The sequence below is a fragment of the Lissotriton helveticus genome, chromosome 4_1 (genome assembly GCF_964261635.1).
Source record: "Lissotriton helveticus chromosome 4_1, aLisHel1.1, whole genome shotgun sequence".
Lineage (NCBI taxonomy): Eukaryota > Metazoa > Chordata > Amphibia > Caudata > Salamandridae > Lissotriton > Lissotriton helveticus.
Genome location: NC_136063.1, coordinates 7,008,092 through 7,032,944, shown reverse-complemented (window position 1 = coordinate 7,032,944; position 24,853 = coordinate 7,008,092). Strand labels below are relative to the sequence as shown.

General features: G+C 49.0%; 1 protein-coding gene across 1 annotated transcript in view; it reads right to left on the bottom strand.

Annotated features, from left to right (window-relative positions):
- Positions 1–20,959: 20,959 nt before the first annotated feature.
- LOC144828278 (lymphocyte antigen 6E-like) overlaps positions 20,960–24,853 on the bottom strand; it is a 49,614-nt gene continuing 45,720 nt past the window's right edge. The window contains exons 3-4 of the mRNA XM_078686357.1: positions 24,427–24,627; positions 20,960–21,325 (exon numbers count right to left, since the gene is read on the bottom strand). Coding sequence (XP_078542483.1) covers positions 24,428–24,627 — 200 coding nt within the window. The 3' untranslated portion in view covers positions 20,960–21,325; position 24,427. The remainder of the gene's footprint in view (positions 21,326–24,426; positions 24,628–24,853) is intronic.

The following is a 24,853-nucleotide window of genomic DNA, read 5'->3' as shown; positions in this document are numbered from 1 at the left end:
GTCGGCTGGCTGTATACTTCATTAAAGGACTCCACGATTTACCTTTCTACTGGAGTTTCTATCCTAATTACACTTCTGTCACGCTATGGTTTATACTATGTGTTGTATTGTTACATAACAATCTGTATACTATTATTTGAGTGCATCGGCAACCCGGTTTGTCAGTTAATTGGTAGTTTAACTATCCATTCTGAGTGGTTCGAAGGACTTTCCACTCGCCGATTTGCACCTGTGAAACATTGTACCCTTAATTTTGTGCGCATAAACAGGCAGTGCACCCAATGTAAAACTGACCAAAAGCCTTAGGAGAATTTTTCATATGTCGGCGATCTGGTGGTGGATGAACGAGGCAGGTGAGTCGCAAAGGTGTTGCGAGGGCGTGATGTCGTTGTTGCTGGCGCTGGTGTTGGAGAGCACTTTGACGATGCTGAAGAGTTCCTTGCTGTTGTGGGTGTCGTTGTCCAGTCGTTCTCTGAATGCTTAATCTTTCCGACGGCCCCTAGCGCCGGGACACCACTTCGGAGGTAGGTGTGCGCTTTACAGATACTGGTATTTATTTCATTTCATCTGTCAGAAGTAGCAGCATTCATCCAATAAGACAGAGAGAGGGCAGCCGTCACCAGTCTTGGTGGCCCAAGGACCTTGTTGGCCAATCAGCACAGTATCCGCTAAATGCAATAAATACCAGCCCTACTCTCCCTGCATTGTCCCTTTAGTCAAACGGCACCAAGGATGTATGCCTTGTCCTATGTCTGAAAATTTACCCCCACAGCACAAGTTGGCCCTCCTCAACATAGTGTTCTGGTGCCAGCTTTGAAAACGTGACCATGTTACATCGTAAAGATTGTCCCACCTAGGGGGACTGGAACGGTATTCTCCTAGGGGCAGTTTAATTATCCCTTTCACTGTAACTGCATGAGGCTCAATGCCCAATGCCCTGTGTAGCATGGGCGACTATTTTTTGGAGGCTCTGTTTTTTCATGTCCCCGCCGCCCACTGAGGTCTGAAAATAGTTATATGAAAGAAAGGACCGAACAAATAGTTCCCAAACAAAATACAGGAACATACCGAAACGCTCTATCCACATTCCGACAAAGTAATAACAGTACCATGGAGTGGTCTTAGGACCTTACAGCACCATAGCTGAGGAAACTGTTCACCGTGGGCTATTCTACCTGCACCACTCTGCCAGCACTGCCAAGCCAATCAAGTCACTTCGGGAGTCACAGCACCTACGCCGGAAGCGGCCAGGCTCACCCCAAACCTACTAAAGTACAGTGAGAATCAACGGCAGGGTACACACATATCTTATCCTCGCTCATCCTCAGCTGCTCGTCCTTGCATTCAAAGCGATACTGTGAGTGTTTGATTGGTTCAGATTCTCCGTCCAACTCCACCCCCTTTTGTACCACTTTGGCCACCATAAGTGTGGCAGGGTATGCTCAGACGTGGGTCCCTTGCTCACTTTGCCACTGGATTCAGGCAAGCCGGGCTGAAGAAGGCTGTAATGCCAGAAACCGGTCCTCGGAAGCTTGTTTTCGGTCGAGGGAAGACATGGCTTGGCAATTAGGGCTGGACTGTTCCCATGAGGCACAGGGTCAGACTGATTTGCATATAGCCATGTCTAAACTGGGGTGGCAGAGTAGGCTAAAGAACGGTGATGGATTAAACCCAGATCTTTTGACTGGGTGTGAGTGTTTGATTGGTTCAGATGCTCCGTCCAACTCCACCCCCTTTTGTACCACTTTGGCCACCATAAGTGTGGCAGGGTATGCTCAGACGTGAGTCCCTTGCTCACTTTGCCACTGGATTCAAGCAAGCCGGGCTGAAGAAGGCTGTAATGCCAGAAATCGGTCCTCGGAAGCTTGTTTTCGGTCCAGGGAAGACATGCCTTGTCAGTTCGGGCTGGACTGTTCCCATGAGGCACAGGGTCAGACTGATTTGCATATAGCCATGTCTAAACTGGGGTGGCAGAGTGGGCTAAAGAACGGTGATGGATTAAACTCAGATCTTTTGACTGGGTGTGAGTGTTTGATTGGTTCAGATGCGCCGTCCAACTCCACCCCCTTTTGTACCGTCTTTGCATTCAGCATAGGGTGACCAGCATTTTAAAGCCAATACCGGGACAAATTTAGAAGAACCCCATTGTGTAATTCAGCCGGGAGCACAGAATGACAGCGTCGATCCCCTTAAATTTACAGAAAAGGCAGAAAGAGCATAAGCGAAATGCGCTTTATGATTCCAGTATCCTGCCTGGTAATTACCTTACTATCTTATAAAAACTGCCATCTATCCCTGCTTTTATAAAACCCACAAAAGGGCCTCCAGCACCATTTACACCAAACCCGCTCTATATATCGGGACCAGTTTCTGCTGGCCTGCGACACACAAAACATTTCCATCCCGCCGTCGATAGTGCATTTGATCCTTTTAACTGATAACATTGGCAGGCACAGCGCTAATCTACTTTGAAGGTCCAGGCTCCGGGCCAAGAGCAGCCCATCATACTGTGGTATCCTGGGCGGAACTGCACCAAAGCAGCCCATACAACCCGCTGCAAAACCTGCCTCTGGGTCCTGACCGACCAACCAGGTCAGCCCCACGGTTCGGGGATCCGCAATCGCTCCTCGAACTGTAGAAAACACAACTGCGGGGGGTGCGTGCCACCTGACACGCTGCAACTCTTCCTCTGTTGGAAAGATGCGGCACAAGGAACACTCCTATCGCACTGCCGACTGGATGCTGGAGCAAGCGACTGAGCTCCAGCGACCGCACCCTCTACCACCCGAGCCCGGGGAACCAGGAGGGGACAAACTGCTGTACCAAGGGGGGGAGGGGCCATTGAGCAGGGATGACCCCTGACCCCGGTGACCAGGCCAAACAGGGACATGTAGCCAGCAGGAGCCTGGCACCGCCCCAACCGAGGCGGCAGCGCTGACCACAAAAGTGCCTAATTGGGGCTTTAAAGGAAAGCGTTCCCCGCTGTGGATGTGCGTCACCAGAGCCGCTCATGTCTGTCTGTCTAGCCTATCTGATGTGTATCAGCGCACTGCCCAAACAACCAAAGAAAATATCCAGAAATGTATCAGACAGTACACCTGCCTATAATTTACCTCTGAGACCCCCAACCAGTGAAACACCAGGATGTGAACACATAACCTATGGAGTAAGAGTCAGAAACCTTAAACACTAGGCCTCAGGGCCTCATAATGGCAAATGCATTTTCACCACTGAAGGTAGCACCATCAGGCTTGTTTTGGAAACAGCTGGACATAAGATAAGTGTGTTTTCTCCTGCACATACATAAATCACGCCGTTTCTATGCAGCCTAAGTACACAATATATTAACGCAGGCGCTAACCAGTACTCAAAACCGGACCCATGAAACACCAGTCCCATCTGTTGGCCGCCAGCCCTCGACACATAGGGCCCGCTAGAGTTCTCTCCCTCATCCACCCACCGGCAGAACAAACGACCCATGGATACTCAATACTGTAAGAGGTTTCAAGATAGATTTTACCCACATACCACATCAAAAACACCTACCCAGAGACTTGACCCTAGACCAAAAATAGTCAGCCTAGTGGAACTACAAGTGATCCAAATGCTACAGAAAGGGTCCATTCACCGAGTCCTGAACTCAAACGATGGTTTCATGAGCACGATCTTCTTAATAAAGAAAAAAGACAAAGGTTGGAGGCCGGTAATAAACCTAAGACAGCTGAACGCGTTCTTAGTATACAGACACTTCAGCATGGAGGGTATTCATATTTTGAGAGACACCCTACAAGAGAAAGACTGGCTTGTGAAATTGGACCTCAATGATACTTATTTATTTATTTATTTAATGGTTTTGTAAAGCGCGTAGTAACTCAAAGAGCATCCCAGCGCTGACCTGATTCTCCAAGGGTTTCAGCTGTCTGATGAACTTATGTCTGCGGGAAAAGGAGGGTCTTTAGGGTTTTTCTAAACTGGAGGTAGTTCGGTTCTGTCCTGAGTTTCCGTGGTAGATAGTTCCAATGTTTTGCCGTGTGAACCGAAAAGCGACGGCCACCGGTCTTGGCTTTTCTAACTCTCGGGACTGCGATAAGATTTTCTGCACAGGACCGGAGGTCTCTCTCCGCTTTGTATGGGATTAGGAGTTCTTTGAGAAGGGGGGGACCATTATTGTTGAGGGTTTTATGGGCCAGGCAGAGGGCCTTGAAGATGACCCTTTCTCTGACTGGGAGCCAGTGGAGGGATTTAAGAGCCGGCCTGGTGGAAGATCTTCCTGGTGTGCCCGTGAGTAGGCGGGCGGCGGCGTTTTGGACTTTTTGCAGTGAGTTCAGGGTGGCTTCAGGGGCTCCCAGGTAGATGGAGTTACAGTAGTCTAATCTTGCCAGGATTAGACCCTGAATGAGGAGCCTCCTTGCGGTCTCAGGGAGTAGGGGGAAGACCTTCCTGCAGGCTCTGAGTAGCCCAAAACATGTCCCTGCCGTTTTTTTAGCCTGGGTTTTAAAGCTCATATCCTTCTCAATCCATACACCAAGGCTCTTGACCTCTTCCTTGGGTGTAGGAGGGTCACCTAGGCAACTAGGCCAAAGGTGAGATGGTAGAGAGAGCCCCTTGTGGCCCATCAAGAGGATCTCGGTCTTGGACCCATTCAGTTTAAGTGAAGAGAGGTTCATCCATCGGTGGACCTCGGAGAGGCAGCTGTGGAGATCCGATGGGGCGTGGTGGGGATGTGAGAGGGTTACGACCAGTTGAGTGTCGTCGGCGTAGTTGATAATTGACACGCCGAACGAACTGACCCTCTTCTCCAGTGGGGCCATGTACACGTTAAACAACGTGGGGCTCAAGGATGAGCCCTGTGGTACTCCGCACCGGAGGGGGAAGGTGGATGAGCGGCTGTCATTTTCCCGCACCTGAAAGGAGCGTCCTGATAAAAAGGATTCTAACCATTTCAGGGCCGTACCCTTTAGTCCGATCTCTCCCAGTCGATGGATTAGGGTTGGGTGGTCTACAGTGTCGAAGGCCGCACTGAGGTCCAGGAGGATCACTGCCACTGATCCTCCTGTGTCCAGAATGCTTCTGGCCTTCTCTACCGCTGCCAGGAGGGCGATGTCCGTGCCCTGACCTGGAAGGAACCCTGTCTGGGAGACCGCTAAGAGGTTGTTGCTTTCTAGGTAAGATGATAATTGTTTGTTTACCAGCTTCTCTGCGATCTTGCTGTTTCCAGGAAGGAGGGATATGGGTCTGTAGTTGGTGGGGTCCCGCGGGTCTAAGGAAGGTTTTTTTAGTAGACCTTTGACAGCTGCCGTTTTCCAACTGGAGGGGACTATGCCCTCCGTGAAGGAGGAGTTGATCAGGGCCGTAAGGGGGGGGGGTGATGGTGCTCGACACTTTTTTTAGGAAACGGAGGGGTGCAGGGTCGAGGGGGGAGCCACTTTTAATTGAGGCCACGTTGCTCCTACTTCTTCCGTTGTTACGGGGCCGAAGGCATCCAGGAAGGGTTGGGGGTGAGCTAGTGGCAAAGGAGGATAGGTAGAGGTGGCAGTGAGATCCTGCTCTGTGTGGGCTCGATCGGGGGGGGTATGGTAAGAAGAATTTTTTGAATCTTTTCGTCAAAGAAGGTGGCTAAGTTGTTACATTTAGTTTCAGCTTCTTTGGGGTCAAGGTATTTGAGTGGGGGGTCAGGGGCGTGGAGGAGTTCTTTAAGAACTGAATAGGTTTCATGGGCCGAGCAAGCGGCGTTTTTAATTCTGTTCTCGTAGAAGCTAGTTTTGGTGTAACGGAGCTCTTTTTTGTAAGTTTTTACAGAGGAACGTAATGACTCTTTTTGTTCCATGGTTTTTTCCTTCCTCCAGATGCGTTCATTCCTTTTGCAAATCTTGCGAAGAAGGTTAAGTTCCGGGGTGTACCAGGGTGAGGGATTAACTCTCTTGATGTATTTCAGAGAGTGGGTTTTAGGCAGAATGGCGTCGAGCGATTGGGTAATCCAGGTACTGAGTTCTTTGTCCCCTGCTAAGGTGTCGTGGGGGGGAGGCGGGGCGTTTTCCCTGAGTTTGGCTGCCCACACGCCTGGTTCCAGTCTCTGCCAACGTCTGGTATACGTTCTGGTTTTGGGAGGTGGAGGGGGCGGAGTGATGATGTCCCATACTAGGGAGACCAAAAAGTGGTCCGTCCAGGGAAGGGGGATATGGTCGAGCGTTCTCAAATTGGAGATATTGGAAAGAATCGGATCAAGCAGTTGCCCTCTTTCATGAGTGGCCCGTGGGTTTTTGAGATCAAGGCCCATTGAGGTGAAATCCTGGAGTAGTTCACTGGCCTGCTTGTCATCAGGGTCCAAGAAATGTACATTCAAGTCTCCTAGTAATAGGTAGTTAGTGGTGGAGGTACATTTGATGGACGTCTGGTCGATAATTTTGTTCGAAAAGTCTCCTAGATTGCCTGGTGGACGGTATATCAGTGTCCCTGACAGCGAGGTAACTGGGGATATTTGTATTGTGTAATGGCAGCTTTCGTATCCCTTGATGTTGCCATCAGATGTTCTACAGGTGAGGGTGTCCTTAAGAATTATCGCTAGTCCACCTCCCCTCCCTTCTGGTCTATTCAGTGAGCACATGACGTATCCGGGGGGGAGTGCTAGAACGATGTCTGGGCCACTGCTGGGGGTAAGCCAGGTTTCTGTTAGAAACAGAATATCTAGGGCATTGTTTGTAATTAAAAGGTTCACTTCGTGTGAGTGTTTTACGAGCGACCTGCAGTTAAGTAGGCCTAGGTGCAAACCCTTGGGTGCCGAGTGTTGATTGGCAGGGTCGCAGGTGTCACAGCCAGTAAAATAGGTGTCTCCATTCAGGATGCGTTAGCAGGCGGGCTGTTTGTTGGGGTTTAAGGATAATAAGTCCGCGCGAGTGTAGGTCCGGTCGTTGCGGGCCGATAAGGACAGAGTGACTGGGCCTGGGGCCGGCTGGGCCCGGACGGGCCCAGACGGGCTTGCCTTTGGCGCGCCTTCGGCGCGCTGACGGCGCGCCCGCTGCGCCCGTCCGCTGCGCTCCCTATGCTGGCACATATTTTATGGAGCGTTGATGGGCGTTGGAGAGATGGGCGTGGCCAACAGGAGTGGGCGTGTCCCAGGGTTCCTCGAGGTGAGGGATGGCGGCGAGCAAGCGTTTCCTGCCCCTGACAGCGCTTGGATCGGCTGATTAGGGTTAGCAGGTAAGCGTGAGGGAGTGGGTGCTAAGTGGTTTAAGAACACACAAAATACAATTTTAAAAGCAACAAATTCAAGTTTTTCAGCAAACAGAACTCCCGGCTTCCGCCTCAGGAGGATTAGGTACAATACCACAATACCAATGGACTACAACTCCCAGGAATATTTACGATTGAAAGGGCACAAGTTACCAGTTCTGTTGTCTTCCCTTTGGACTCTCAGCAGCTCCTTGGTGCTTCACCAAAGTTCTAAGACTTGTAGTAGCCTTTCTTAGGAAAAAGGGTGTTCGGATTATAATTTATCTAGACGATATGCTGATAATGTCACAGAGTCAGAAAAAATTGTTAATACATATGAAGTGGGCAATAGACCTTTTAGAGCACAGGTCTTCAAACTGTGGGGCGCAACCCCCAGGGGGGCCATGGAGTTTTGCCAAGAGGGTCGCGCCTTCACTGTCACACTTCTGCCGAGGCCCAAGGGCTTCAGCCCCCTCCTCCCTCATCGTGTGTCTCAGCCCGGCTGCTGCTGCAGTGAAACTGAGCTGCTGGGGGCTCGGCTGGGCTGTGTCTGGAGTCATCTCCTGCACGCTGAGTTTTTCACAGGTCTTTAAAGACCATTTGCATATTTACATGTCTTTGTAAACTTGTTACAGAGGCTTAGTTTTTTACCTGGTTCCAGTACCCCCTGGGCCCCCACTCCTCCTGTTCCTTACATTTGTATTTTACAATTACCGTTGTACTGTGAGAATGCATTTAATGAAAAGGAATATAAAGTAGGGTTGCCAAAAGAAAAATGCCTGCCTGTTTTGTTTAAAGAGCCTGGAAATACCTCCTCTTGACACTAAAGAGACTTTTAAATACAAAAGTATGTATGCATTCCTTATGTGACTTTTCTAGCTTTTTTCTCTTCATCAGTCATGGATAATTCAGCCAGCCCTAGAACACAATTAAAAGTGCTTTCTATTTATATTTGCTGTTCGAAGTAGGCACAGATAAATGCTGAAAATACAGCTTTAGGTCACTGCTTATTTTTGTACCGACTGGGCCATCAAAATAATCTGCTGGCAACCCTAACCATAGGACTGTTATTTTGTTGCAGGATCAGCACATTATTTATTTCCTCCACCCTCGATCCCCATTAATGCCGCAATACTTTAACTTAGATCTTAAACCCTACGCCGCCGTCAATAACATTCTGAGTTACTTGAAGTGTCTGGGAATGCATACTGCATTCAGACAACTCGCTCCTCATTCTCGCCCTTCACTTTCATGCTCACCCTGCACTCACACTGATCACCATGCACTCAGACCATTCACCCACTCACCATGCACTCACAGTGATCACTCTGCACTCACAATGCACTTGCGCTGTTCACCCTGTACCTCACCCTGCAGTCACACTGGTACACTACTCATCCTGCACTCATGTGACACTTCTCTCATCTGTCCCCCTCACTGCTCAATATGCAACTTACTCAAACAAGCCCATCAGTAATCATACATTCATTCATCCCATTCTGAACTTGCATTCGCACCCAAATTCATGAATTCATACGCCACCTCATTCACCCTGCACACTCCTCTTACACTACTCTCGCACTGTTGCATCGCTCACCGTGCACTCACAAGGGCACTCTTGTAGGAAGGTGGCTACCTGACTATGGTTACCCCAGATTTTTTTGCCTGTGTTTAGCTGGTTTTTTGACTTAGTTGACCTGGTTCCCTGCTAATCAGGGCCCCAGGCCATCTGCTCTCTCTGTAAAATGGATTCCATGTACCCTAGGTACATACCACAATTGGAAATGGACTCCTTGTCAGCCCCTGTATAATGCACTATAGGTGCCCAGGGCATAGGAGCCACCAAGGCCTACCAGGGGCTGCAGCATATCTTTTGCCACCCCTGGCTGGTTCTTAAATTGACACAACTGGCTGATCACTCAGCTGGGGTAAGGTGGTGTAATCACCCCTTGCTTAGGTATAGTATACCTATATCTAAACCTATATCTGGACACATATTAACCTGTGAGCCACTCCTATGGAAGGCCTCATCAATCCTGGAGGCAGAGTGCGTGGTTTCATGTGAGATGGAGCTCTAGCATGAGCTGAGCCTGTCTGCAGCTGTCGGGAACAACTCCCTAAGCTGTTTCAGAATAATGCCATACCATATACTCTTAAGTGCCTTATAATCCTCGCGGTTATATAGCAACTTTGGTTTGGCTTTATCAAAACATGTCGTGTAAGGTGTCATACGATTTGGAATACTATCCCCTTGCCAGTTCTGGCGACGGGGATAGCATTCCACCCCTCTAGAGGGGTAAGACATGTTACTTTGCTTAAATGCGGTTAATTTCAAAAAGGACCTTAGATCCACAAAATGGATGCCTCTGCCACAGACAAGAGTCTGGACCCCTGCAGCTGACCGAAACTCAGCCAAATGGGGCCTGGACAAAGGGTTTCCTGCCACAGGAGGGTGTCACCGCCCTCCAGACAGGAGATAGTGGATTGTAGCAGGGAGGTTTGAAAGAAACCAGACACTGCATGGGGAGCACAAGGCTGCCCCTTGCATAATCCGGCCAAACCGGTTCTGGGGCACTCCAGCCCTCGTGCCAGGGCGGCCTGGATCAAAGGAAGGGGGTGTATCCACCCACTTCCTGGGTCCCACCCATAGGAGGGGACCTAGCAGGTAATCCAGCCCCCAAAATTAGTATAAGACTGGGAGCAGTGCCAATGCACTTTAGATCATCCTGAAATCACCTTTAAACTAAGAAGACGACTGGACTTCGACTTTCTGATGAACAGAAGACTGAAGAGCATCTCCCTTGTGGCCTAGGAGGGGCCACCCTGTGAACACAGGCACCACCCAGCACCTCGACGTCTGCTTTGCCGCCGCCTCCCGCCGGAGCCCGAGTGCAGAGCCTGACAAGACCCAGCTTCCTAGACTTCTCCTAGCCCGATCCACAGTCCCTGCAAAGAAGGGACCCGTGGAGGCACCGAGAGACGTGGGAGCGGACATCTTGAAAGGCCCCCGAGACGCTGACTGCGCAGCACCCGAGGCACCCTCAACTCTGTGCTTTAGGGTTTGAGAAGCCCCACAATCGAGCAGCATTTGCACCAAAGATCAGCCCTCCAGCATCTCCACGATCTGCGTGGGGCCCTTTTGCTTTGTGCCACTTGACTCGCCATCCCGGCCGCTTGTCACGTGGTCAGCGGCCATCTTGGCAACGAAACCTACAATTTACACTGTGGGTCTGGTTGCTCCAGACTTGCCCTCGCTCCTGTAGAAAGGAGTACCCGCTCTGACCTTGTTGGTCCGAGTAATAAGCCTTTTTCACTTTCCCCGTGGCTTGCATTAGCCAAGGCTTGTTTGCTTCAATCGAGTTGCCGACACCGCCATCAGCTCGAGCCTTTAAGGTACAGCTCGTGATCGACTCCTGGACGTCCTTGACCTCTTCGTGTCCACGTGGCTGCAGAGAGAAGCAACACCTCATCACCTGTTTGCACCCGACTTTGCCTGGTTCCAATCTGGTTCCACGGTGGTCACTGGCCAGTGACTTTGAACACTGTCCCCTTTGCTTTCAGGTCTTCACCACTTCAGATCCACCCTTGGATCCACCGGACACTTCTCCTTCACATCGCCTGCAGCGTCTTCAGCTTCAAGCGCCAAGAACCTGCGTGTCAAAACCCGACGCCACTTCGACCCTGTGCACCCGCTTCCTGTGGGTGAGGTAACTTTGCTCCGCCGGTGTTCCCACACTGGTACACATCTCTAGGGTCTGTGTCTTAAGTTTTGTTCCTCTAGGTTCAGCGGAAGTGTCCTTAAACTTTAACTTTGCAACTTTTACGCACCATTGGTTAACATTGGTGCATGCGTGCGCTTTCCGCACTGCTCCCGAATCCCGTGGGCCTCTCCCGACTTCAGCACTGCTTGTCCTGACTGCTCCCAGCGATTCCCTAGGCCCTAGGCCTAACCACTGTTCGATTGGTATCTCTTATACCACTTGTTTAGTATATGGTTTGAGTGGCCCCCCGCCCTCATCCATAATTGTGCAACTTTGTATGTTTAAACTGTGCTTTTGATTTAACGCTTGTGCCCCTTTATTCATAAAGAATACTGGGGATTGTTTTTAGTAATAAATACATATATTTTTATAATATATACTTGTGTGGTGTCCTTTCATTTGATATTACAGGATTGTATGTGGTAAAACAGCTCGCTTAACACGACCTCTTAAGTTAAGCCTTTAGGCTGCTTAGTCCATGCTACCCCTAGGATAGCTTGTCTAATAAGGTTGACTTACAACCAGACACCATAAGGGATTGTTTGGTCTGATAATAGGTGGTTCCAGAATTGGAAACATCACCTATCAGGCCAACTTCTCACATTGGTGAGCAGCGGTGCGGATTTGAGCTTGCTGTTGTTTTACCATTGCAATCTTTATATCAAATTGAAAGATCACATCAAGTACCTCTAGGTACATATAAATCAAAAGCTTAGCATATTAAGTTCTACTGAACTTAGTAGTTGTAGATTAAAGGGACTAGCACACCCTGACTACAACTCACTAGTAAGGTACAGTAGGAAAACACTTAGTGTAGGTAGGTGCATCACTTACACCACACTAGAGTCATGTCTGACACAGGAAAAGCCTCAGGGTCTACTCCTGTGACAGTTGACCTTACCCAGGCAACTTTCGGATATGACAAACTAACCCGAAGAGACTTGATTGCCTTGTGCAAAGCAAGAGGGTTAAAAAGGGGCAGAAGCCCCACCTGCCAAATCCTGGTAGAAATACTAGAGCAGGATGACTTAGAAAGGGCAAAGGAAGCTTCCCTAGAAACAGGAAATGGAGGGAACCCCCCTGTAACTGACCCCCCTCAGGAGGAAGATGAGGAAGAAGAAGAGGAGGAGGAGGACTCAGAAGTTGAGGACTTAGAAGATCAGGATCAGAGGGGTAGCCAGGTCCCAGTTGCCAGGCTTAGCCAGGCCAACTTGGACCTACTGGGGAATGGAGAGGGCCAGCACCTCCCCAGAACCCACCATGGTATTCTCCCAGGCAACAGAAGAGTGAGATCTCCCTCAGGGGACTCTCATATTTCTAGTGCCTCCAGAGAATCAGAGAGAGGCATGAGTGCTTCTCAGAAAGCTGAGCATAGGGCTAGAATGAGGGCTGTCAAACTCCAAATAGAGAGAGAGGAGGTAGCCCTGAGTCAAGCTAGACTTACCTTAGCTCAAGCTAAACTTGCCTTGGCAAGAGAGCAAAAATTGTGTGGCTTAGATGCCACTGGTGGCAGCAATATTCCTAAAGAGAAACCCAGGTCCTATGATAGTAGAAACCTGACAAAGATTGTGCCCCCCTACAAGGAAGGGGATGACATCCACAAGTGGATAACTGCTCTTGAGAGAGCCTGCATGGTACAGCAGGTTCCTGAGGAACAGTGGGCAGCAATCTTATGGTACTGCTTTTCAGAGAAAGGGAGAGATAAGCTCCTCACTGTTAGACATGAGGATGCAAACAATTACAAAGTCCTGAAGAGTGTTCTGATAGATGGGTTTGGCTTAACCACTGAACAGTACAGGTTGAAGTTCAGAGACACCCAGAAGACACAGACTCAGGACTGGACTGATTTTGTTGATTGTGCAACTAAGGCTCTGGAGGGTTGGCTACATGGCAGCAAAGTACATGACTTTACAGGATTGTATAATTTGATTATGAGGGAGCAGATCCTAAGTAATTGTCAGAACCAGCTCTTACACCAGCACCTGGTGGACTCTGATCTGACCTCTCCCCAAGAATTGGGAAAGAAGGCAGACAAGTGGGTCAGAACCAGGATTAGGCCTAAGAATCAGGACAGTAACCAGAAGAAGGAGTCTACCAAGCCTCAAGATAAGGGTGGGGATAAAAATAAAGAAAAGACTTCCCCCGGGCCCCAAAACTCCAAGAATGGGGGTGGGTCCCAAGACACTTCTTCAACAGAGAAAAAGCCTTATTGTTATGCCTGTAAACAGGTTGGGCATTACAAAACAGACAACTGTTGTCCCAAGAATAACAATAAAGAGAATATACCTCCAAAGCCAGCTCCAACACCTCCTGTTACTGTCAGCAGTAATCCCCCAGGAAGTGGGAGCACACCCAGGAATCTGGGTGGGTTTACTTTTGGAGCTCAGGTGGACCCTGGCCTATCCAGGTCCCCATCACCCAATGATCTTGGTTATGAGACTGGCATGGGGTTTGCCAACTTCTCTGCTTGCCCAAATACTTTGAGCAAGTATAGACAAGAACCCATCATCAATGGTTTGAAAGTTGAAGCTTTTAGAGACACAGGGGCTAGCATCACCATGGTGGCTGATGGCATAGTCCCCTCTAAGCAACTTTTACCTGGTGCCACATACCAGGTTACAAACATTGATGGAATCCAAACAAATCATCCCATGGCAGTAGTAAGTCTCAGCTGGGGAGGTGTCATTGGCCCAAAGAGAGTGGCAGTGTCACCAAACTTGCCTGTAGACTGCCTACTTGGTAATGATTTGGAGATCTCAGCCTGGGCTGAGGTTGAACAGGAAACCCATTCTAGAATGGTGAATTCCAATGGAAAGGTTAGTGGGGCTGTAATGGCTACAGCCCCAATTCAAGATGTCCTTCCTGAAAAGGTTGGTAGGGCTGAGAAACTCTCTGCCCCATCTTTAGCAAAAGCTCTTCCTGAACAGAATAGCAAAGCTGTTATGATAACAGCAGAAACCCAAACTGAGTCTCCTCCTGAAAAGGTTGGTGGGGCTGTGATGGCCACAGCCCAAACTCAAACTGACATGTGTGTTGTGAAACCTGAAATGATGGATAACTCCACAAAAACTGAGAGCATGGAGGAGGAAGAGAAATCTCCCCCTCACCAGACTTTAGGACAGGATCAGCCTCCTCAGGGAACTGATCTTACCCCCGATGAAGGAACTGCCCCAGAGGTGGTTGGGCCTAGCCTGACAGAACCCCTGATGTCAGTGGACCCTTCTCAGGTGGGACCCAGTCTGGAGCAGGTAACCTGCCCCTCTCTCCCTTGCCTTAGCCAGCCCAGGGCTGCAGAGGACAAGAAGGACAGTGAGACCCAGAGGGCCCCCTGTCAAATAAAGCACCCCCATCAACAGATTAGGGGCACCAAAACTAGTAGCCCTAGTAAGGTGAAAACTTTAAAAACTCCTGAGGGAGCCCCCTTAAAAACAGTTAGGGACCTCCCACAGATGGATTCTGTTGGGCACAGCCAAACCTGGGACCCAAAGGGCCCAAACCTGAACTGTCCCTCCAGCAAGCCAAACAGAGGGACCCAGCCTCCAGCTTTAGGTAGCCAGAGGTTGACCCTGAGAGCACAGTGCAACTCAGTTAAAGAAAGAAAGGCACACATGGTGGAAGATAATTGGAGGAAGCCAAGCCCTAACTTAGTAGAGCCTCACTTCAATACTCCATATCCAAACCAGCCTTTAACTTTGCATAAACACACCCAAGGTAGTGATTCCCTATGGTGGAGACCCTCTAATACCCAAAGGGTGAGGGACTGCTTAGTGGACCATGAGACAGGGGGTACCCATGCTAGTGCAGGTACTTCCTTATATGGCCACTCAGGCAATATAGGCTTACCTGGCCAAGGATAGCCTTATCTCCTTTCGTTTGGGGGGAGGTTATGTAGGAAGGTGGCTACCTGACTATGGTTACCCCAGATTTTTTTGCCTGTGTTTAGCTGGTTTTTTGACTTAGTTGACCTGGTTCCCTGCTAATCAGGGCCCCAGGCCATCTGCTCTCTCTGTAAAATGGATTCCATGTACCCTAGGTACATACCACAATTGGAAATGGACTCCTTGTCAGCCCCTGTATAATGCACTATAGGTGCCCAGGGCATAGGAGCCACCAAGGCCTACCAGGGGCTGCAGCATATCTTTTGCCACCCCTGGCTGGTTCTTAAATTGACACAACTGGCTGATCACTCAGCTGGGGTAAGGTGGTGTAATCACCCCTTGCTTAGGTATAGTATACCTATATCTAAACCTATATCTGGACACATATTAACCTGTGAGCCACTCCTATGGAAGGCCTCATCAATCCTGGAGGCAGAGTGCGTGGTTTCATGTGAGATGGAGCTCTAGCATGAGCTGAGCCTGTCTGCAGCTGTCGGGAACAACTCCCTAAACTGTTTCAGAATAATGCCATACCATATACTCTTAAGTGCCTTATAATCCTCGCGGTTATATAGCAACTTTGGTTTGGCTTTATCAAAACATGTCGTGTAAGGTGTCATACGATTTGGAATACTATCCCCTCGCCAGTTCTGGCGACGGGGATAGCATTCCACCCCTCTAGAGGGGTAAGACATGTTACTTTGCTTAAATGCGGTTAATTTCAAAAAGGACCTTAGATCCACAAAATGGATGCCTCTGCCACAGACAAATGTCTGGACCCCTGCAGTTGACCGAAACTCAGCCAAATGGGGCCTGGACAAAGGGTTTCCTGTCACAGGAGGGTGTCACCGCCCTCCAGACAGGAGATAGTGGATTGTAGCAGGGAGGTTTGAAAGAAACCAGACACTGCATGGGGAGCACAAGGCTGCCCCTTGCATAATCCGGCCAAACCGGTTCTGGGGCACTCCAGCCCTCGTGCCAGGGCGGCCTGGATCAAAGGAAGGGGGTGTATCCACCCACTTCCTGGGTCCCACCCATAGGAGGGGACCTAGCAGGTAATCCAGCCCCCAAAATTAGTATAAGACTGGGAGCAGTGCCAAAGCACTTTAGATCATCCTGAAATCACCTTTAAACTAAGAAGACGACTGGACTTCGACTTTCTGATGAACAGAAGACTGAAGAGCATCTCCCTTGTGGCCTAGGAGGGGCCACCCTGTGAACACAGGCACCACCCAGCACCTCGACGTCTGCTTTGCCGCCGCCTCCCGCCGGAGCCCGAGTGCAGAGCCTGACAAGACCCAGCTTCCTAGACTTCTCCCAGCCCGATCCACAGTCCCTGCAAAGAAGGGACCCGTGGAGGCACCGAGAGACGTGGGAGCGGACATCTTGAAAGGCCCCCGAGACGCTGACTGCGCAGCACCCGAGGCACCCTCGACTCTGTGCTTTGGGGTTTGAGAAGCCCCACAATCGAGCAGCATTTGCACTAAAGATCAGCCCTCCAGCATCTCCACGATCTGCGTGGGGCCCTTTTGCTTTGTGCCACTCGACTCGCCATCCCGGCCGCTTGTCACGTGGTCAGCGGCCATCTTGGCGACGAAACCTACAATTTACACTATGGGTCTGGTTGCTCCAGACTTGCCCTCGCTCCTGTAGAAAGGAGTACCCGCTCTGACCTTGTTGGTCCGAGTAATAAGCCTTTTTTACTTTCCCCATGGCTTGCATTAGCCAAGGCTTGTTTGCTTCAATCGAGTTGCCGATACCGCCATCAGCTAGAGCCTTCAAGGGACAGCTCGTGATCGACTCCTGGACGTCCTTGACCTCTTCGTGTCCACGTGGCTGCAGAGAGAAGCAACCCCTCATCACCTGTTTGCACCCGACTTTGCCTGGTTCCAATCTGGTTCCACGGTGGTCACTGGCCAGTGACTTTGAACACTGTCCCCTCTGCTTTCAGGTCTTCACCACTTCAGATCCACCCTTGGATCCACCGGACACTTCTCCTTCACATCGCCTGCAGCGTCTTCAGCTTCAAGCGCCAAGAACCTGCGTGTCAAAACCCGACGCCACTTCGACCCTGTGCACCCGCTTCCTGTGGGTGAGCTAACTTTGCTCCGCCGGTGTTCCCACACTGGTACACATCTCTAGGGTCTGTGTCTTAAGTTTTGTTCCTCTAGGTTCAGCGGAAGTGTCCTTAAACTTTAACTTTGCAACTTTTACGCACCATTGGTTAACATTGGTGCATGCGTGCGCTTTCCGCACTGCTCCCGAATCCCGTGGGCCTCTCCCGACTTCAGCACTGCTTGTCCTGACTGCTCCCAGTGATTCCCTAGGCCCTAGGCCTAACCACTGTTCGATTGGTATCTCTTATACCACTTGTTTAGTATATGGTTTGAGTGGCCCCCCGCCCTCATCCATAATTGTGCAACTTTGTATGTTTAAACTGTGCTTTTGATTTAACGCTTGTGCCCCTTTATTCATAAAGAATACTGGGGATTGTTTTTAGTAATAAATACATATATTTTTATAATATATACTTGTGTGGTGTCCTTTCATTTGATATTACAGGATTGTATGTGGTAAAACAGCTCGCTTAACACGACCTCTTAAGTTAAGCCTTTAGGCTGCTTAGTCCATGCTACCCCTAGGATAGCTTGTCTAATAAGGTTGACTTACAACCAGACACCATAAGGGATTGTTTGGTCTGATAATAGGTGGTTCCAGAATTGGAAACATCACCTATCAGGCCAACTTCTCACAACTCTTGTCACCCAAACAGTGTGCAGAGAGTTAATGTGCCTGCTACAAAGAACATGTACTATGCAGATCACAAAACTGAGTGCGAGTAAACTATGAGTAGCGCTATAAAAACATGAAATGTTTGTCAGAAAGGTGCTATAGAGAGATGAGGTGCATTGTTGGTGAGTGGCAGTGAAGGAATTGAAGGCAAATGAAACACACAGAAGGAGATGGAGAACCAGCCAAATGGGGTAACCCACAGAGCATAGAGAAAGGTTTTTATATCTTCCTTAAGGATAATAGATTCTTGGTGGAGCGAAGGAGGGTGTAAGTTCCATAACTGCGCGGCCTGCATCAAAACAGCGAGACAGACAACTCGTGCCTTCTTGAATTAGGGAACAATAAGCAGAGTGGCACAGGCCGAGAGGAGCATACAGGTCCGACCCCTATGCTTGGTGAGGAGAGATGAGAGGATGAGAGAGGACAGCAAGGGAGTGAGAGAATTTGATTGAAGAGGTCAGGGATGAGGAGAAGTGTGAATTGCCGAAGAGAAGCATGGACACGCAATAAGTGAGTGTGAGCCAAAGGTGAGGGCTTCTGTTAGAACAAAGGGGAGATGTGAAAGTTAAATGGGGGGACTGGAGAGGTGTAAGATACAAATAGACACAAATTTGAATGGAGAGACGAGGTGAATGAGAAGTGCTGAGGGGCACGGGAGGTGACGGGACCAGAGAGGCCATGAGATAAATGTGAGACACTGTTAGAGATGAGGGCAGTGAAAAGAGAGAATGACAAGAGGTGATTAAAGGTGAAGCAAGAGGTTGAATGGGGAGAGTTCAGAAGTTGTAAAATGGGGTGAAAGAAAATGGCCTGCCTCTCCTGATCAAAGAGATCAGGAGAGGCTAAAAGCCTACTGGATGAGTCATGAGCATCAGGAATAAGGAAAATATAGACGTGTGAATGGAAAAACTTTCTAGTTGGTGCATGGAACGCGATTTGGATCCTGTTGATGCTCCTATAATCAATATAGCCAACTTCCTGGCAGAATGATTTAGATTAGGCCTATGTTACCAAACTGGCCACTCACTGCTAAACGAGTTCTCTGTTGGTAGCGATCCTTTGACTTGCAGAGTAATGAAAGGGATACGACTTAGACGCCCTACCAGGTCTAGATATGAGTCCTTATGGAACGTCAATCTTATTTTTGACTTATTTATGTCTTGGCCTGACAACCCTTTCAAATAAATAGTTGTCTATGAAAGTAGCTACTCTCCTCTACCTTCTATCCTTCAGAAGAGTATCTGACATTAAAGAATTAGAAATCTGCAACAGATATTATTCCCCAGACGGAGTCCATTTGACATTTGTAAAAAAACAATGTCTGAGAGTATTGTTTGCCCTTATTTTAAGGATTGTAAAAACCTTTGTGTTGTAAGCACGTCTGATGTTAGACCAGTTGGTGAAAATAAATTGTGATATCCTTTGTGAAGTGGAGAAGTGTGGCTCAATGGTTAGAGCGGCAGACCCTGATGCGGAGGTCTGGCCCGGGACCAGGGTTCAATTCCTGCCTCGGTGGTTCTCTGGCTCAATTTCCCCGGACCTGATAATTCTCCCCTCGGTGCCTAGTCTAATCATGGGTCCCACTCTGCAACTTTGGGCAATAGCTTGCTTAATCTCCACAACGGCCCCAACAGCACTGGGGTGTCTGGCTTCACCTTGGGGGTGCCCAGGAGTGGACATTTCTCAGGGAAAAGCCAGGAAAGGTTCCACAGCGGTATGAGTACAGCGCCAGGATGCACTGTTGCTGGGGCAACAGTGCACTTTACAAGTACAAATTCATTTCATTCATGTAAAGCATTATCTACAGCTACTATCTCTAGATGGGTAAGAACAATTATGTTAGAAGGTGGAGTGAATTTACCAAAATTTGGAGTGCACTGTCCCCGAGGTGCGTTGGCCAGTGAAGTCTTTTGGGCTGGTGGCACGCTTTCATATATACTTAAAGCGGTCCAGTGATTCTACATTTGCAAGTTTCTACCTTAGACCGGTGGAAAACAGTATGGCTTTAAATAGGTTTGAACTTGCATAATGATAGCCTCCGTTCTTGTAAAGAAATTGCAATTCTCCAATTAACAAACAGAGAGAATCTTGATTTCATTAAAGACAACGGAGGCTAACATTATCCCCCCCTCCACACCCATGTGGAGAAAAGGTAAAAGTAAAAACAAAAACAATTCTTAATTTGTTTTTATATCTGTTATGTGTCTTTATACCTATGTTACCAGTACATTTTGTTACCTTTGCAATGTTCATTTTACTCGATAACTCAATTTCCTTTTATTTTAAGTTGTTATCACTCTTTTTTCTATTTTTTTCCAGACAATTCATCGCTATGAAGTTTCTTTTCTCATCAAGCCGTACCACCAATACTACAAGACTATTCCGATGTGATTAACTTTTTCGACGTAGCCTTAAGAGGATGATACTTAGTTACACTGTTGCTATGTTATTTTTCTGAAGTTCTATAGAATGTTTTACTTATGGTGTAACACATGTTCTTTAAAGGGCTGCATGTTGGGGCAGCAATTAAAGTTATTGTATAATATTAGCCTTGCTTGTCTTTAATGAAATCAAGATTCTCTCTATATATTAGTTGGAGAATCGCCATTCTCCGAGCACTCAATAGGCAGAGAGCGGGAGGAGGGGCTTTTCCTGCTCTCACCTGCACTGTGTGCAGCTCGCCCACACCTGTTCTGTATTACAATCACCCTGACGTGCTGTTGCTTTCTTTCTTCAACGGTCCTGCTTTCATTCGCCATCACAGGGGTTCCTGCTCTCGGGAGACCCTCATTGCATCTTCCCAGCCTCACACTCAACCTGTTTGTGGCTTTTCTTTCCCTCCTCTTTTTCAGTCCTTTGCCTGCCACATTTACAACAATCCCCTCTTTTGGGGCTTTCTCTGATGTGTGAATCTGATGTTTAAGAGGAAATGTCTGCAGGTAAGGGAAACATCCTTTACAACGCAACTTTTACCAGGCAGTGCTTTTACGACGCAACTTTTACAACGTAAACCATTACAACGCATTGCGCTGGGGGGCGCTCTAGGATAGGGAATATGTTTAATGTACTATACAACACCTTCCCTACTATCCACGGGGACTGGAGTTGGAAAAGTAAATTAAACTATTCACTATCCAGCGCCCCAAAGCACTATGCGTTGTAATGGTATGCGTTGTAAAACTCACGATGTAAAAGCATGCGTTGTAATGTCATACATCCGCAGGTAATGATTCTGTGAATTAGGGAATGTTTTCACTCTCAGCAACATTTTTATTATTTTATCAATCCCAACTAGTCGTTTCATTGAAAGACTCATGAGGAGATTTCAGACCAATCTTTATTTGTCAGTCTATCTTCACCTATAATTTACATCATTAAATACTTTGAAACATGCTGGCTCGTGACAGGAGCCAGTTCCTACCTCTAATGACCTCATATGTAAAGTCAGAGGAGTGTTACACAACTTAATGTCTCATTTACAGAGTTTGAGGAAGTTTCCACACATCTTTATACATTGATTACAGAGGGGTTTGTGCACATCTTTGGCAGAGTGAAAAGTCTTCATCCATGTTCCTTGAGGACATCAGTTAAATTCCCTTCTCCCTCTCTTTCCTTTGGACTCCAAGCATCAAGCCGGGGAAGGTCAGGTCATAGGGGGAGAATCTTGGGTCTGGCTTCTTCAACCTACAGAGAAAAGAGAATCATGTTAACACACAAAAGACAATGATACAAGCAACCTATCCGGGCCTGGATTACAGCTATGATCAGATGTTTATGCACAATCGTAATTTCATATGAGTCCTCTTGCATTCCAAGCAACAACGTGTAAAGCTAGCCAGTGCTTGTGTAACCCCGACCTATTGTATCTTTCATAAACACTCCTTTCACCTGCTTTTCAAAGCTGTAGTTAGACTGAGGGGCGCTTTAGTAAAACAGCTGCATTTAAACAAGTAAATCCATTTAGAATCCAAATAGAAGTGAGGGTTGAATCCATACTAGTATCATTCGGGTGGGGTTAGCACTGGCTGCCCTCAGTTAAACCTCACTTTTGGAAGAGTCCATTTCAAGCAGGGTGACTGAGGAAACGTGTTTTGGATCTACACATAGGACAATAAGAAGTACATCTAAAAACTGGGGCCAGGGACTGCATCTCTCTTGACCCTGTTTCTTGCTGCATGGAGGGTTTGGTGGTGAATTAAAACGACGGTGGCAGACTGAAGCTTCCTGGCTAGCGTGGAGTAAGACCCAGTTCTAAAGATTGTACAGCTATTATTATTATTATTATTATTATTATTATTATTATTATGTCCTCTATAGGGGACAGTGACCTCTGCTGAGGAGTGCCCACCCTCACTTGTGAGCTCCACGTGCAAGGTAACAGGACGTGACCAGAACGTCCAGCAGTGACAGGTGAGCAGGTGGTACTGACCCCTTCTTACCTTATGGTAGTATGCTGACAGCTGCTGTCAGGGAGAGCACCCTCTGTCTGTGATACCCCAGATGACATCCTATGACCAGCATGCCCCCCTCAGACCATGTACCCATTAGTGAAGTGGGAGTAGATCCGATTGACCCGTCCTTACCTCACAGCCCGGCTTGAGCAGGAAGGTACCTACAGCTAACAACCCCACCTCTGCCTGTGACATTCAACGTACATCTAGTGCTAAGGAGCCCGCCTCTGCCGGTGACATTCAACGTGCATCTAGTGCTAAGGAGAGCAGCCTCTGCCGGTGACATTCAACGTGCATCTAGTGCTAAGGAGCCCGCCTCTGCCGGTGACATTCAACGTACATCTAGTGCTAAGGAGCCCGCCTCTGCCTGTGACATTCATCGTGCATCTAGTGCTAAGGAGCCCGCCTCTGCCTGTGACATTCAACGTGCATCTAGTGCTAAGGAGACCGCCTCAGCCTGTGACATTCAACGTGCATCTAGTGCTAAGGAAACCTCCTCTGCCTATGACATTCAACGTGCATCTAGTGCTAAGGAGCGCACCCTCTGCCTGTGACATTCAACGTGCATCTAGTGCTAAGGAGACCGCCTCTGCCTGTGACATTCTACGTGCATCTAGTGCTAAGGAGCGCACCCTCTGCCTGTGACATTCAACGTGCATCCAGTGCTAAGGAGCCTGCCTCTGCCTGTGACATTCAACGTGCATCTAGTGCTAAGGAGCCCACCTCTACCTGGGACATTCAACGTGCATCTAGTGCTAAGGAGCCCGCCTCTGCCTGTGACATTCAACGTGCATCTAGTGCTAGGGAGACCGCCTCTGCCTGTGACATTCAACGTGCATCTAGTGCTAAGGAGCCCACCTCTGCCTGTGACATTCAACGTGCATCTAGTGCTAAGGAGCCCGCCTCTGCCGGTGACATTCAACGTACATCTAGTGCTAAGGAGCCCGCCTCTGCCGGTGACATTCAACGTACATCTAGTGCTAAGGAGCCCGCCTCTGCCGGTGACATTCAACGTGCATCTAGTGCTAAGGAGAGCAGCCTCTGCCGGTGACATTCAACGTGCATCTAGTGCTAAGGAGCCCGCCTCTGCCGGTGACATTCAACGTACATCTAGTGCTAAGGAGCCCGCCTCTGCCTGTGACATTCATCGTGGATCTAGTGCTAAGGAGACCGCCTCTGCCTGTGACATTCAACGTGCATCTAGTGCTAAGGAGCCCGCCTCTGCCTGTGACATTCAACGTGCATCTAGTGCTAAGGAGAGCACCCTCTGCCTGTGACATTCAACGTGCATCTAGTGCTAAGGAGCGCACCCTCTGCCTGTGACATTCAACGTGCATCTAGTGCTAAGGAGAGCACCCTCTGCCTGTGACATTCAACGTGCATCTAGTGCTAAGGAGAGCACCCTCTGCCTGTGACATTCAACGTACATCTAGTGCTAAGGAGAGCACCCTCTGCCTGTGACATTCAACGTGCATCTAGTGCTAAGGAGCCCGCCTCTGCCGGTGACATTCAACGTACATCTAGTGCTAAGGAGCCCGCCTCTGCCTGTGACATTCAACGTGCATCTAGTGCTAAGGAGCCCGCCTCTGCCTGTGACATTCAACGTGCATCTAGTGCTAAGGAGCCCGCCTCTGCCTGTGACATTCAACGTACATCTAGTGCTAAGGAGAGCACCCTCTGCCTGTGACATTCAACGTGCATCTAGTGCTAAGGAGCCCGCCTCTGCCGGTGACATTCAACGTACATCTAGTGCTAAGGAGCCCGCCTCTGCCTGTGACATTCAACGTGCATCTAGTGCTAAGGAGACCACCCTCTGCCTGTGACATTCAACGTGCATAAGTGCTAAGGAGACCGCATCTGCCTGTGACATTCAACGTGCATCTAGTGCTAAGGAAACCTCCTCTGCCTGTGACATTCAACGTGCATCTAGTGCTAAGGAGCCCGCCTCTGCCTATGACATTCAACGTACATCTAGTGCTAAGGAGACCGCCTCTGCCGGTGACATTGAACGTACATCTAGTGCTAAGGAGCCCGCCTCTGCCTGTGACATTCAACATACACCCAGTGCTAAGGAGACCGCCTCTGCCTGTGACATTCAACGTGCATCTAGTGCTAAGGAGCCCGCCTCTGCCTGTGACATTCAACGTCCATCTAGTGCTAGGGAGACCGCCTCTGCCTGTGACATTCAACGTGCATCTAGTGCTAAGGAGACCGCCTCTGCCTGTGACATTCAACGTGCATCTAGTGCTAGGGAGACCGCCTCTGCCTGTGACATTCAACGTGCACCCAGTGCCCAGCTTGCCCCCTGTGTACCATGCATCCATCCGTCCTTACCTCACAGTCCTGCTCTGAGCAGGAAAGCACTGACGCCCGCAGCCACCCACAGCATGGCATAGTTGGTCTTCACGCTGGTCGCCCCGCTGAAGTTGCAGTAGTTATTTTCACAACAGTGATATTCGTGTAGACCAGGTCCGCCAGTACAAGCAGTTGTTGGTACACAGCTGGTGCTGCAGTACTTCCTGATTAGTAAATCATCTGTAAGAAGTGAGACAGGAGGTAGTTACACTCTTGTGGCAGCTCTGAGTGGCAGACGGTCACCTTCGAACCCCCAAAACTGGTGACCAATCAGATCCCTGCCCTGGTGTCCAAGCACTGGAGAGGGCTGTTGGTCCACCAAGGCTCTGCGTCAAGAGAGGATACAACTGCAGCCGCCTCCACCGCCACGGGTCGTGGTTTCATTGAGTAGCGTTGGTGCAGTGGG